The sequence below is a fragment of the Taudactylus pleione genome, unplaced genomic scaffold, assembly GCF_031769625.1.
Source record: "Taudactylus pleione unplaced genomic scaffold, aTauple2 ptg000178l, whole genome shotgun sequence".
NCBI lineage: Eukaryota > Metazoa > Chordata > Amphibia > Anura > Myobatrachidae > Taudactylus > Taudactylus pleione.
The window spans coordinates 2,551,845-2,567,501 of NW_028284580.1; the positions used below are offsets into that span (position 1 = coordinate 2,551,845).

The 15,657-nt window shown below is 38.7% G+C and overlaps 1 protein-coding gene across 1 annotated transcript; it reads right to left on the minus strand.

Annotated features, from left to right (window-relative positions):
* Positions 1–7,390: 7,390 nt before the first annotated feature.
* On the minus strand, positions 7,391–12,963 carry LOC148520024 (serine protease inhibitor Kazal-type 1-like). The gene is made up of 4 exons (XM_088475791.1): positions 12,857–12,963; positions 12,459–12,499; positions 10,059–10,165; positions 7,391–8,057 (listed from the first exon to the last, which is right to left on the minus strand). The coding sequence occupies exons 1-4, from the start codon at positions 12,912–12,914 to the stop codon at positions 8,012–8,014; spliced, it is 252 nt and encodes an 83-aa protein (XP_088331917.1). The 5' UTR covers positions 12,915–12,963; the 3' UTR covers positions 7,391–8,011.
* Between the last annotated feature and the right edge of the window lie 2,694 nt (positions 12,964–15,657).

Here is a 15,657-nt window from a genome sequence, read left to right on the forward strand (position 1 = left end):
TTTATCTCACCCATCCCATTTTACATAGGAATATTTTTTACATGCTGAATGCTCTATTATTCTGTTTAAATATATGGGATGGTCATTATATGCTGCGGCTCCCTGAAGCCCCTCTCTCCGTTGTATTTTAGGTGTGGTGCTACACTGGTTGTGCACTCACCTCAATAATCTGTTGCTATGAAAGCCTGGAAGTTTATTTCTTGGCCTGCAGGTCAGCGGTAGACTTTGTTCCTCGCCCTAATTTTACTAGTTGCCAAAACTGTTTTTTCAAATTTTTCTGGTTTTTTTTAATTATTATTTTTATTTTATTTTATTGTTTTTGTTTTGATTCCAGAGTGCACCGGACTGTCTTTATTTTTCTTATTTGACACAATGTTTATCCAAGATGTTAATTTTCAACTGATTGCATGTATATTGGGATTTATCTATGCCGACATTATCTATGTTGTGATTCTTACTTGCTTTGCGATAACTACATTTTGACTTCATATATTGTTTAGATATCTTGTGTATGTGTACCTTAATATTGGTTCTGCCCTGATATGGCTCCTTGAAAAATATGCTCATGGAACATAGGCGGAAATAATTCTCCCATAAAAAGAAAAAAGATTTTCACCTATATACGGAAGCTGGGAATGGATGTTGTAATGTTGCAGGAAACACACTTAGGCTGAAGTTTTAAAATTAAATATTATGGGATATTCCGTTCTATCCTATACTAATTATTCGTCCAAAAAACGTGGAGTAGTTACACTGGTCAGAAAACAATTAGTACCCCAATTACATTCTTCTCTGGTAGATCCCATGAGAAGATACGTTATCTCTGATGTCACTATTTCAGGTGATAGGTTTACCCTATGTAACTTATATGCACCTAATGTGTACTCCAAATTTTTCTTTCAATTGATATTGGCCAAGCTTAGTCCCTTTATAGATTCCTCTTTGATTGTGGGAGGAGACTTTAATATCTTGGCCTCTGCTTTTATGGATCGACAATCTCCCCCCACTCGCCCTAAACGCCCCACTGCTATTGGTATCCCACAATTGAATGCAGAATTTCAGTTGGTGGATGTTTGGAGAACTTCCCATCCTACTGATAGAGAATTCACGTGCTTGTCCACAGCCCATGCCACTTTATCATGTATGGATTATAATTTAATGTCAGAAAAGCTGCTCTCCAGAGTTGAGGACTCACATTGAAACCATCAGCTTATTAGATCATGCCTTGATATGGATTTATTTAGTCCCAAAAACTGATAGCAGTTCATATAGGCCTTGGCGGTTCCCTTCTTATTTGGCAAATTCAGTTAAATTTAGAAAGATGCTGGAAACCTGTTGGCAGGAATATCTCCAGAATAATGAGGTGCACAAATCCTCTCCCTCCTTATTTTGGCAGACCACTAAATCTGTCCTGAGAGGTAATATTATTGCATATGTCTCCAAACATAAAAGAGAATGTGCTCAATTATATGTACAGGCTCAATCAGATCTCACGTCCTCCTTTCAGGAATTTAATTCTCGTCCTTCCCCTAGTACTCGTGAGAATTATCAAAAAGCCAAAGCCCATTTTGAAGGTGTTTTAGATCAGCTTGCCTCCCGCCATACTTTTCGTAAGCAATGTAAATGTTATAAGCATGGAAACAAGGTGGCTAGGCTCTGTCTAATCTATTATGCAGTCATACTGCTCCCTCTTCTATTTCAGTACTTCACAATTCTGATGGTAGTCAGGTACATAAGGGTCAAGCAGGGCTAGTGCAAGGTTTCTTGGCACCCTAGGCATTTCTTCAGCCTTGCGCTCCCCCACCCTCGGATAGCTACCCAAGCCCTTATACAGTGCCCCCAGTAGTGGCCCCCTATGCAGTGCTCCCAGTAGTGGTCCCCCTATGCAGTGCCCCTTATATAATGGCCCCAGTAATAGTCCCCCTATGCAGTGCCCCTTATATATTGCCCCCAGTAGTAGTCCCACCAAAGCATTGCCTCAGATAGTGGTCCCCCTATGCAGTGCCCATTATATAATACCCCCAGTAGTAGTCACCCCTGTGCAGTGCCCCTTATATAGTGCCCCCAGTACTAGTCCCCCCCTGTTCAGTGCCCCTTATATAGTGCCCCCAGTACTAGTCCCCCCCTGTGCAGTGCCCCCAGTAGTAGTCATGCCCCCAGTAGTAGCCTCCCCCCAGCAGTGCCCACAGTAGTAGCCTCCTCCCAGCAGTAGTCGTGCCCACAGTAGTAGCCTCACCCCAGCAATTCCCCAATAGTAATCATGCCCCCAGTAGTAGTCTCCCCCCAGCAGTGCCCCCAGTAGTGATCTCACTCCAAGGAGTGCCCCCAGTAGTGATCCTCCCCAGGAGTGCCCCCAGTTGTGATCTCCCCCCCAGCAGTGCCCCCAATAGTGATCTCCACCCAGAAGTGCCCCCAGTAGTAATCTCCCCCCAGCAGTGCCCCCATTAGTAATCTCCCCCCCAGCAGTGCCCCCAGTAGTGATCTCCCCCCCAGCAGTAATCCCAGCCAATCACACACATTAAAATAAAAAAAACTCCACTTACCTTAATCCCCGCTCCGGCGTCCACTCCTCTGTCCCCCAGGCAGGCCCACTCTGCATGATGGGAGAGACGACGTCTCTCCCATCACCCACTGCGGGAGCCAAAGCTCCATCCCGGCTCCGGCAGTGGGAGCAGCAGCCGATGAGGGTCTGTCTGACTCTCATCGGCTGCTGAAACAAACACACAGCTGCCGGCGCTGGCGGCTCTGTGTTTTTTCCTAGTAGGTAGTGCAGACTGCACTTATGTGTGGTCCACACTACTGCCCTGCAGGGCTGGCACTCTTAAGCAAATGCCTAAGTTTGCCTAGTGGTAGCGCTGGCCCTGGGGCCAAGACATTGCTAATTTATTAAAAATGTTTTATGCTGACCTGTATTCTACCCCTTCTATAGACTTTAATTATAAGACAGCTTTTGGGGATTCAATTGTTTTGCCCTCTATCTCCTCAGATGCCGTTACCTCTTTGTTGGCCCCCATAACACCTGAGGAAGTGGCTGCTGCGGTCAAAAAATGTGAACCATCGAAGGCTCCAGGTCCAGATGGATACTCTGGGGAGTTTTTCAAAATACTTAGTAAAGATATTTGTCCTCCATTAATATCCTTTTTTAATTCTATTCTATCTGATTATAATATCCCTCAATATTTAAATTCGGCCTCATACTGCCCCATCTCACTATTAGATGTGGATTATAAATTATTTATGAAGATTATTTCAGATTGACTAAAATTAATACTACCTTCTATTATTGCTCCAGATCAAACTGGGTTTATTTATTTGGGGTAGACACTCCACAGTTAATATAAGAAAGGTGATCTTGGTGATTCAGGTGTCGGCCTTTTCTCCTGTCTCTTCTCCTCAGGTCATTATTTCGATGGATGCTGAGAAGGCTTTCGACCTGGTCACTTGGGATCACCTTTACACGACATTGCTTAAATTTGGTTACCCTCCTGATTTTGTCTCCCTCCTCCAGGCGTTATATACCTCCCATCCACCTAGGTTTCCAGCAATGGTTATTTATCCTCTCCATTTCAGGTTTGCCAGGGTACGCACCAGGGACGCCCCATGTCACCTCTATTATTTTCTGTGGCGTTAGAGCCGCTGGCTGTAGCCCTCCATTCATTGGCTGAATTTACTGGTATATTTATAGGTCAGACGGAGCTTAAACTTTCGCTCTTTGCGCATGATATGTTGGTTTTTGCCTCAAACCTGACAAATTCCATACTTGCCATTATATCATTGTTATCCAATTTTGGTTATTTTGCATGTTATAGGATCAATTTGCATAAGTCTCAACTGCTACCTCTGGGTGGTATTACTACTGAGGATTTGAAAGACCCAGCTTATGGTAATTTTTGTATTACCACCTCTAGTTTTAAATACCTTGGTATAACAATTCCTTTAGTGTTGTCCTCTCTTTATAACCTGAATTTCACCCCAGTATTATCCCAGATGATAAAATTGCTGGAGACCTGGAAACTTTTACCTTCGTCTCTGCTAGGTCGCCTATCTCTGATTAAAACTGTGGGTTTTCCCAAACTTCTTATCCCATCCAAATGCTCCCCATTTCCATCTCACTCTCACATATAAAACTTTGTACTAAAATTTTTACGGATTTTTTGTGGAAGGGTAGGCGTCCAAGAATAGCTGCCTCTAAATTGCAGTTGCCCAGGGAAAAGGGCGGATTGGGTTTGCCTAACATTAATTTATTTCTACAGCAATTTTCTTTAGATAAATTAGTGACTGGCTATTATCTAGGGAAGTATACACCCATGCTCCTTCTGAATCAGTATTATTTGTCCCTTATTCTGCAGCAGCCTTGCTCCATATGCCCAAGAGACTCATATAACAATATTCTGTTCTATGATACATATCTGGCATGGAAATCCATTTGCTCTAAACTGTCTAAGCCTTACACAGCTTCTAAGTTTATTTGTTTTTGGGGTAACCCACTTTTTCCTCCTGGTCTTGAGAACCCTTTTTTTCTACTCTGGAGAGATAGGGATATTTCTAAAATCAGAGATGTGTTTGATCCGGGGGGTGTTGTTCTTTCATTTACCACATTGCATGACAATTATCAAATCCCACATAGATAGTTTTTTCTGTATTTGCAAGCAACCCATTATGCTAAATCAGTATTAAAACAATTACAGAGGTTGGAAACCCCGGATTTTATTCACTCGTTAGCATTTATGGTATTACATCCATACAAAACAACATTTTTATGTTCAGAATTGCTGAGAAAGACACCTTCACGGACATGGAAACAAACTGTGACATCATGGAAACGTGATATTCTCTATATTGAATCTACTGACTGTCTTTTGCTCCATTTTGATTCGGTGTTTAAATATCTTCGTTGCTCCTGGCTACAGGAGGTACATATACAAACCATTCACCGTGGTTACATTTCTCAAGCCCGTAGAAGATATATGGTTTCAGAAGAATCGGGGGATTGTCTGAAATGTAAGGGCCCTATTGTGACTTTTTACCATAACTTCTGGCAATGCCCCAAGATCAAAAGTTTTGGGAAAAAGTAATTAACTATATAAACTCTATTTTTCACTACCATTTCTCAATGGATCCCACTGTTTTATTATGTGCTGATTTTTCTAAGTGGCAATCGGGGATAAAGGAAAAGTAATTTCTACCCTTAATGACTATTATTGTTACAATTGCCAAAAAAGTTATTTTGTGTAACTGGACATCTTCTACTCCTCCTTATTAAGCACAGTTAAATCATTAATGTTAAAAACCCTCTATTTTGATAGGCAAGCCTTGTTTCCTGCTCTTGAAGAGGGCGTGGCTTCATTTTATAAAAAATGGGCCCTTTTATGGATTCACTTGTTTCCTCTTCACAAATTAATATAATGAAGGTATTTGAAACAACCTCTTGGTTTTTGACTCGCATCCTGACTTAACGGAGACTTACTTCTGTTCTAGGATTTGAAGCCCATTGGATATGATTACTGAAAATGTATACTTCTATATCTATTTAGAATCTTCTTTTTGGTGCACTCTGGTCTTATTAAGTTTTTCTTTGATTTATTTTATCTTATTTTATTTTATTATATTTTACTTTATTTATATTTTAGATTATATTATTTCATGTTATATTATAATTTTTATTTTTAGTATGTTCTTATTTTTTGTTACTTCTTTTTTAGATACTAATGGGATTGTGTATATTGTTTTTGACTTGTTTCCCTGCTTACATTATGTCTACTATATTTTGTGGTACTTTGCATGGAATTACTATACTCTGTAATCCAGACTTATTGAGTCAATGTTATACGCATCTCGATGTTGTTGTATTCTGTATTGTCTTATTATTTCTTGAAAAAGTAATAAAAAAGATTTAAAAAAAAAAACTATACTGACATTTGCATCAATGTTCCCCAAATGCCACAATGTGCATATTCTACACCAGGTACAAACTGGTATTGGAAAACATTATTGAGTTAACAGTAACACCTTTTATTAATGTTCTGCTGTGGGTCCACTGATCCCCTAATCCCTTATCTCAGTGGTTCCCAAACTCGGTCCTCAAGGCACTCTACAGTCCAGGTTTTAAGGAGATTCATGCTTAAGCACAGGTGAATTCATTAGTACCTCTGTCAGTTTGATTATACCATCTGTGCACAAGCATGTATATTCTTAAAACCTGGACTGTAATTGGCCGTACACACTAGACGGATATTTATAAACAATATGAACGATAATAATATCGTTGAACAATATATCGTTCATATCGTTCAGTGTGTATGGACTAAACGACCAACAATGCGCACTCCTTTGGGTTGTTAATGATGTCTGCTGTCGTCCAAACATGCAGGTCAGTCTGACGATATCGTCAGGAATTGCCTGTTCAGAGATGTGGCAGGATGATGTCACTCAATGATATCGTTAGCAATATCATTTAGTGTGTATGCACTATGTCGTTTGCTCTGGAGTTCAAACACTGACAATATCGCTCATAGAGCATATCGTCTAGTGTGTATGAGCCTATAGGGTGCCATGAGGACCAAGTTTGGGAAACCCTGACTAATCTTGTTCAGAAAAGCTTTCTTTCTTTTTGAGCTATGGTAATATGCAGGAAATAAACACTATCTGAGCACTCTGCAATATACTGTAGATCTTGCAAACACTATGCACAATTATTGTGAATTAATTATTTTAAAAATGACTTTTGTAAACGCCCTAAAAACATAATTTTTTAGGGAATAATACTGAAAATATGTAAAATGAATTTGAAAAGAGATACCAATCAACAACTTCACTTGTATTGAAAATATTCAATTTTATTAATTAATGTGTTTTCCAGAGAATATGCCTAATTTGACATACTGTACAGTAATGGAAAACTATGAACATTGTACTAATGTCCTAAATAGTACAATGTTCACAACATCTTGGCCACACAGTTAAGATTCTGCTGTAATAAACAAGTAATATATACATTTCTTTTATCATTATTATATTATTTCAACATTAAATTAAAATTACATTTCTTTTTTTTAAACTGTTATCTTATTTTGTCTCAATGGCAGTTGCATTATCAAGCAATATTTAAAAGCAGCCAGATATAAATGTAAAGCTGGCGATACACCTTAAGATTATCTGTCCAACTATCCACCTATTTGGCTGGTTGGAACGGAAATCTGGTAATGTATGGGAGCAAGTGACAATCAGCCATTTGCTCCCAAACACTGGAAAAAAAAAAAAAAACGGTCTTTCAAACAAATTGGTTAAATCCATTTAATTTAAGTAACTTGTCTGAACAACCAGCTTTGAATGTTTTCTGGCATTTGGGAGCAAATGGCTGATTGTCATTCGCTCCCATACATTACCAGATTTTCCTTCCAACCACCCAACTAGATGGATGGTATGACCAGGGCCGCAACTAGGGGGGGGCTAGAGGTGCACGTGCACCGGGTGCCAGATTATAGGGGGTGAAAAAAGCTGACTCAAGGTGGCTTGGCGGCTGCAGACTCAGAAAATGGCCATCCAAAAATGGCCGCCGCCAAAGAGGAGACAAATGCTAGAGGTCTTTACTAGCCAGGGGGGTTTATGCTCATTGCCAGGGGGTTTATGCCAGCCGTCTGAATGGACGAGCAAGGACAAACTTAAGGTACAGGAAGGGAGGGGGCGCAAAATTGCTGCCTTGCACCGGGTGACAGATATCCTAGTTTCAGCCCTGGTATGACAGATAGTCTTAAGTTGTATGTCCAGCTTTTAAGTCAAATAGCCATGATTAGACAATCCATTCATACAGTAGTTAAGCCTTCTATGGTTTTCTTTCTGCATTTCTTTCTGAATAAAAGCAATGTAAATGTGTCACCCACTAAAAATAATACATTTATAAGCATGAAATAAACAAGACAGCAATTATGTAAGTATTTTAATCAACAACAAAGCTCTACATAGCGAGTGTAAGGTGAACTTGGCTTGTATTTAGCAATGACAATCACATTCTTCAACATCTTCCATTTTTGGTGATTTTAATGTGAATGTTCTTTTTTCTGCAAACAGGAAGACAAATCAGAGATGTAATACATATTGACAACACCATGATAGCCTCAAGGTTTATTTAAGCTGCTTATTAACATTCCTATTGATGTACTGCCTGTAGGCCTGGAAAGGTTAATCTAACAAAAGCCAGGTGCTCATTTTCTCATAACCTTCGGTTATCTTTTCTAGCTAAAAGCAATCTTCATAAGAAGAAAAACAACACATTTGGAAAACAATATGTGTGAATAGTTTTATATGAGAAGCATCATCTAGACATGTTCTTGTGCTATCTGCTATCTGTATATCTACTTGGAATGACTAAGATTAAAGGACAACTGGATTTTGTAACTAAATAGCAATTTATCTGTATTTAATATAGGCTAGTGCAAATGCACCCAAAGTAGCTTGCAAATCAATAATTACCAACTACACAAACATTTACAGGCTTGGAGCATACACTATGCAGCAGTGACAAATTATTGCTAGGAATATTACAATTTAAACATCACATGCAATTAAGTGAAATTACATAAAAGTCATACAAGAATCCAATAGTAACACATGCTAAAAACAATTTACTGCAAATATAATCTAAAAATCACAGACTGAAAGAAACTGTTCATAACTTCTTTGTGTGTGTTTTCATGCTGCTAAATTGCATATTTATTATTGGGAATGGGCGGGTTCCTCTTGGTCATTCACACTATTGCAGTCTATGGGGGAAGCGCTTATTGGCTGAGAGAGCAGGGGGCTCACCACTCTCAGCCATTGATTTGGGCAATGCCATGACTTCATTCAGGAAGTACTGTACTGTAACTGTACGTAACATACAGTGCTAATATGCATGGGCACACGCACCTTGTTTTTTTTATTTTGCCAAGTACCGGAATGCCTACATGGGGAAGATAACCAACCGGTACCTTGGAGCAGGTGAGTACGAAGTGTGAGTAAGGGTGAATGTGTTATAAAGAAATACAATAATCAATGTTTGTGTCATGTCTTTTGTTTAATACTTCCTTTACAGGGGGATTAGAGGTGCCAGCAGGCTCTTAGGTCTCGGGATGTTGGCACTTGCAGATCTCCAAGTGCCGACACCACCTTGCTTTTATGTAAAAGCCTAACATAAGAATTCTTATTTTTATTCTCTAAAGTAAAAGAACATCATAAAGCACTACTAGAATTACATCTTCTGTGGACCTGTTAGAAAAGGAATGCCACTTTTCAGATGTTCAATAATCACTATCTTAACTTTTCATAATCAAGTTAGGGCTATAGGGCAGAACTGTATTTTTTGGGACTGGAACTATCAATGTAGTTTTAAAACATTGTGGAATAGTACACAGAGCTAGAAAAAAAATGCAAGTGCACACACTAAACTCTAAGAATAATGATAGTCAGAATAATCCTGATAAACTCTACATCTAACATGGAGTATACATGAGGTTCCTAGTACATGTTTGGCCAAAGATTTTGCCCATCCACCACGTCAAGATGAACCCCATCAGATGGGTCCCTCCCTAATATCCATAATACTAACACATTATGTCAATTCATCCAGGATTGAGCTATAATTGTGCCCATTCTAATATGTAGACAGCAGTGTAGGAACTTGTGCTGATTACAGTAAAAACACCTAAGGGCAGATGAGTGGGGTGCTAATACCAAGCCGAAGGAGTCTCAGCTTTCAAGGGTACAATATATACACAAATGTAGAGGAAAGGGGGAGGGGCTCGGACAAACATTTTTTTTGTTGAGATTATTAAAATTATTTTGACTATCATTATTCTTAGTGCTTTCCTGCATTGTTCTAGAAGGCTTCCAGACTCTTTCATACTGGAATATTCTTTGCTAGTCTATAGTATACTTTCAGGATTTTTTTCATCTGGCCAAGTGTGAGTAATAGTAACAGGATTAAGTAACAGTAGAACATGCCATCATTACTCAATTTTTGACTAACAATGAGCAATGGAATACTGAATGTAAGCAGAATATCCTTAAAACATTGAACTTACCGGGTTTCCATACACAATATACATTCATTGTCATATGTGTGTTGATCATTACCACATACAGGATCATAATTTCGTGGGCATCTTGGTGTACCTAAGTCACAGTTTGGCTGTAAAGGATTTTAACTGTTACTAACAATTTTTTTGGCATGACTTAATTAACAAGATATATTTGTTTACTTTTCTCCCTAGCATTACATTATTACATAACAATGTATAATAATAAAGTAGCTGCATCTCTTATCCATATACAGAATAATGTGCTATAAATATTGCTCAGAGAAGATTCTTAAGATGAGGATCAGAATATAAGAACATGCGTTTTATACAGTATTTTAACATTAATTTGTGTAAGCAACTAACAGTTCTACTGTGTTTTAATAAAACTAATATACTTAACTGTAGCCATCAGAAATGTTAAGGTAAAAAAAATACAGTTTCAAATCTGAACCATGTGTAAAGCTGACTCATATATAATATAAAGTTTAACAACAACAACAACAACTTTATTTGTAATCCATACGTAATTACATTAAAGTTAAGTAGGAAGACTTTGTTTTAAAAAAATAATGATAATCGATGTTCTATAAGGTTCAGTGCAAAAATGCATTCCACAATTCTTTTTTTAAACCAGTGAACCCAATTGCCCCCAAAGCTTTTATGGCACATGTATTCTTCCCATTCATTAGAAACATCTTCATAAACTAAATCAAAGCCTATATTTATAGGATGAAGATATTCTGGAAAAGGCTCAGGGTAGAAATGGTCACTTAAAAGTCCTACCTAATTCAACCTCAGCATCACCTCTTTAGAACTTAAAATTATAGTCAGTATTTCTTCTACTGTATAAACTGATTACTTTAGCCTCATACATCCAGTGTTTTTCTCTTCGTTATAAAAAAAACACTGGATGTAGAAAAAATGTGCTCACCTAAAGTTATACGTTTCTACAAGATTTAGTGTAGCCAGAGCCGTAACTAGACGTTTTGGTGCCCTGTGTTAGAGAGAGCATTTGCGCCCCCCCATTTTTTAAATAGGGACATAAGAAGGTGCACCTAAAAAATGGCTTCATGGGGAAGGGCCAGGGAAGAGATAGCTGAGGCCAGGAGATGCTGGGGATAAAATAAGAGGAAGCTACAAGTGAGAATGATAATAAACAGGAAAATGTATAGACCCAAACAGCGCCCCCTGCCCCGCGGTGCCCTGTGCCAAGGCACTGGTCGTACCACCCTAGTTACGGCCCTGAGTGTAGTTACCATACTTTGTTCAAGTCTTTGGTCACTCCTTTCTGAATTTATTTCATTGTTTTATTCCTCTTTTTTGAACCAGTTACTTAGGAATAGTATTTCTTTATCACAAAGGATTTGATATAAAGTCTGAGATAAAGCAAAACTAATCATGACGCAGGTCACTCTATCTTACCTGTCTTTTGCCTGGTTTGTGTACTTTTTACTGAACTTTGCTACGTTTTCCTGCAACTTTTTTCTTCATTGTGCTACTTTATCATTAATTTTGCGTCTTAGTTTGCTTGTTATGTACTAGGCACTTAGGATTAGTGTTTTGTCACGGCTAAGTTGCAAAGTCTGTGGTGCACTAAATGTGGCTACAGTATTTGGTACAATTTGAGGATAGGTGTATATGGATACATCTGTACTTAAATGAAAAATGTTATTAAAAAAAGGTGCCAGTACTATGTACTATGGAGTACTATAGCAACACAAAGCACTGCATATATATGTCTTAAATTATCACATGTGGAAGGGAATGTAAAGAATGTATTTAATAGTACATGTCAGTGTTTTGTAGTGAATGTACTGTATGACCAGCTGGTGATTTCAATGCCTTTCACAGGTAGAAAAAGTATCTCTACATACCAATAGTATGGGAAATGGCACCCTAAATGACTTCTCTACACACAAGTGCCTAATCTGCAGTTAGTAAATAATGCCCCTGTTCAATCCAATTCTTCTGAACAAAAAGTGCAGACACCACCACATTAAACCACAAATCTATTCTTCTGCCTATAAAAACTTAAAGAGGTGCATTTCTGCACAAGTAGGCAACTGACATTACAGGAGAGCATTTGTACTATGCTATTTCATATTTGCAAATGACCCTTAATATTTTGTCTCTATCTACTGAATTAATAGTCAGTACTCGATACTAGCATGAGCTGCCAAATTGGGAAATAATTTTGGTGACTCTCACTTTCAAAACTCTGAAAATCTTCCCCCTTAAGCTCTTGCATAGTAACCATAATTCTACAGTGTTACTAGAAAAGGAACAAAGAAATATGAGCTCTTCCTGAAACCCAACAAGCCCTGTATGTACAGTAGCAATATCAATACCAATAAAGTGTCACATTTACACTACAAGAAGTTATGCAGTATACATTTACTCTACCTCTCTTCCTTCAGCAGAAGCAGCATTGGTCTTTGCAGTATCTGTAATTAAACATAAATAATACAGGTGACTCTAAAATTTTGTTGTGTGCCAAAACTCTGCTTTAGTTAATCTTTAGCATAATCATTGGAAGAATCATATTTCTAATAACAATTAGTTTACTAGCCCAACATTAGATTGCTTGCCAATCAAAACTCAAAAATTACAGAAGATTTTTAGAACACAATCGTGAGTATAGTGCAGTCAGCAGCTCTCATGTTACTGTCTTTTTCTGGGTTGTATTGTATTGCAATGCATAATGAAACTTGTGTTGGGAATTAAGTTGTTGGTTTATAAATCTAAAATTCAAAGTAGCAAACAGTTGTATATAACATGCTGTAATATAATAGGTAACTTACCTGGGAGAAGGCAGATAAAAATCATTGTTATCACTGATAAAGCAACAATAAACTTCATATTTGAAGGTAGATGGTCTCACTCAAGTGTAAAGAATGATTCAGTTATATGTATTTGAAAATAACTCACTGATGTCTAGAGTATAGTTCATCATTATATAGCACTTCATATCTGTGTACAGGTTACTCAAGTTATCCATTAACAGACAAAATAAACAACTACGCAATTACCATTACTGTATATTGCACAATGGGAAAGTGCAGGTTGAACAGAAGTATGAAGGAAAGCAAATATTATTGATATGTAACAGTGAGATCATACTTTACTGCAAGTTGAAATAGAAAATTTCTCATGTATACCTTCTTAAGACAATATTTAAATTTTTTAAAATAAATATCTCTTTAAATGAGAAAAATAATTCAGTATACACTGATAGTAAGGTTTACTAAATATACATGACCAATGCAAAACATTTAGCATTGATGGAGTTGGATAAACACACCTACCCATAAAAATGCCCAAGATAAGAATGGAATAATTTATATGTGTGTGTAAGGATTCTGAGTGGGTGGGATCCGTATCAAGTTCTCGGGAATCCTTTGTGGATTAGTCGTGATAATTACAGTAGGTGGAAGTAGGGCTATAGGTATGTAAGAGTCACTGCATGAATGAATAGCTTATCTTTGGTCACATATCCCAGGCTGCGTAATCAACATCTGCCTTGCACAGCTTTGTGTAATCTCAGTTTTGATCAGCACAGTCTATGGGAGGAAGCCACTAGAAGCAACAGCTGTGGATCCCACAAAACCTCTCATTGTCCAGGTGTGCATGAGTCAGGTAAACACTTTGGTGGTAGGGTGTGCCATCAAAACCCACACACCTCCCCCTGCGGCTTTTATTCTATGATTATTTGAGGCGGCCCCTCCGTCACAGTCAACTAAGACAGTGCAGCCTACACTTTATGGGGGAAGTTTGGGAGTGGTTGAAGAGGTAAATTGGGCTCCTCCTTGAGCTGCTCAGAGGGGCATTGGGAGGAGGTTACTTGGCAAGCATATGCTTTACATAGTTAAAACTATAGTTTATGAAAGAAATACATTTTATCAACATACTTCATTTACATCTAGATGCTGACTCTGACTCACCTGTAAAGTGGTTGCACTTTTGTTGTGGATAGCCGAGAAGGCTGTAAATACTACTTCATGCTAATGGCAGTATCCGTTTAACTAATGTGGGGGTTCATGCATGTGCAATCAGTGTCCTGAACTGCCCTTTGAATTTACGCTGGCCTCTGCAACCATCATCACTAGCATCAGCACTTGCAGCAGCCTTCTGCTAGGTGCTTGAGATTTGTTAGAAACAGGCTTCCTTTCACCATATTCATTGAGTATATATACACACCACCCATGACACTCCCATAAGTCAAGGTGGTTATGAGCGATCACTTTGCCACAGCTTGGTTCCCATCCTTAAACACCTTATTTCACAGAAAGTCAGATCCAGCCAAGTTCATCCATGAATAGGGATTTGTGCTACTCAGAATCAGCCCCTTACATTCTTCAAATCAATCAGAGTTTGTCCAGTCTTGTCACTCTATAGGATTTGAATGCCCTGTTGATTTAGGTGACATGAGTAGAAGAAGGTGTGTGTGTCTATTTCTTAAAAGCTTTTTCCTGGACTCTAGGGAGAGTAGGCAAGTCTCCGTATTTTGCTCAACGCTGCTGCCCACTTCTTGAGTGAAGTTAGTAGTCTGGATGGCTTGATAACGTAATTTGCATTGAATGACATCATGGTGGCCCTGCCTCCTGTTTTACAATTCTGGAAATCACGGCTTTGAGTTGAGATCATGATGATGCAGTTTTGGTGTCGCACCCTTCACACCTTCCACCTGGGGGCAGCTTTAATGTCAGCAATTATGCCTGGAAAAATCATCTTTCATTAAACTTCAAAGGCAAATACTTACTCTTGATTTGGTCATGCCCTTCAGTCTTCATCTGACATCATGTACAGAAGTAAATAGAAAAATAATAACACCTCCTTCATATGCAAAGTAACTAGTGAACAGTAGGAGATTCCCATAATGACACTGCTTTTAGCTCTGATTGGTGGAAATAATCAGACAATCAGAGTGATGGAAAAAGTGCACATATTTTCCCCAACACTTCTTCTATCAAATGCATGAAATGGTTGGAAAATAGTTTAATTCTGAAATAGTTTTATTCTGATGCTTTTATCCAGAAGGCAAAAGGGGGGGGGCTAACTCCCTATTGTTCCTCAGCACACTGAATTATACTTACAACAATATATGAAGACTATATGGTAATAGAAATTCAGGGATATTAAGTTGCATGCATTTGCAAATACATGGGAAGCTGCTAGGCCTCGTCACGGCTTCTCTGTCACTAGCACTCCTAACACTAAGGAGTTCACGTCCGGAGCGCAGGGCACCCCAAAAAAAACAAAAACACACACTGGACTTGCGCTGCTAGGAAATAATGACAATACTTTATCACTATAGTGCTAGATATGCACAATAGCCTCAAGGCTGTCGGGATACCCGACAAAAAGAATGGTCGCTTTAACACACAGCCTCAGTGTTAGGCTTGTAACTCACGGTTGCAGGATCAGAATTCAGATGTCCGGGTTTAGCTGTCTGATATCAGTAGCCGCAATGGCTGGAGAACTCTCCCCACATAGACACGCATCTAGCAGGCCAGTCCACGATCCGAGCTGACGCGCACAAACCACGGTTGCAGAATCCGGGCGTCCCCGGAAATATGCAGGACCCGGGGCTCCACGCGGCCAA

Coding starts and splice junctions, on each gene's coding strand:
- LOC148520024 (XM_088475791.1), bottom strand. CDS start 12,914: ATGAAGTTTATTGTTGCTTTATCAGTGATAACAATGATTTTTATCTGC. Junction 12,500..12,856: donor TTTTATCTGCCTTCTCCCAG/GTAAGTTACCTA, acceptor GTTTAATTACAG/ATACTGCAAAGACCAATGCT. Junction 10,166..12,458: donor CTTCTGCTGAAGGAAGAGAG/GTAGAGTAAATG, acceptor AATCCTTTACAG/CCAAACTGTGACTTAGGTAC.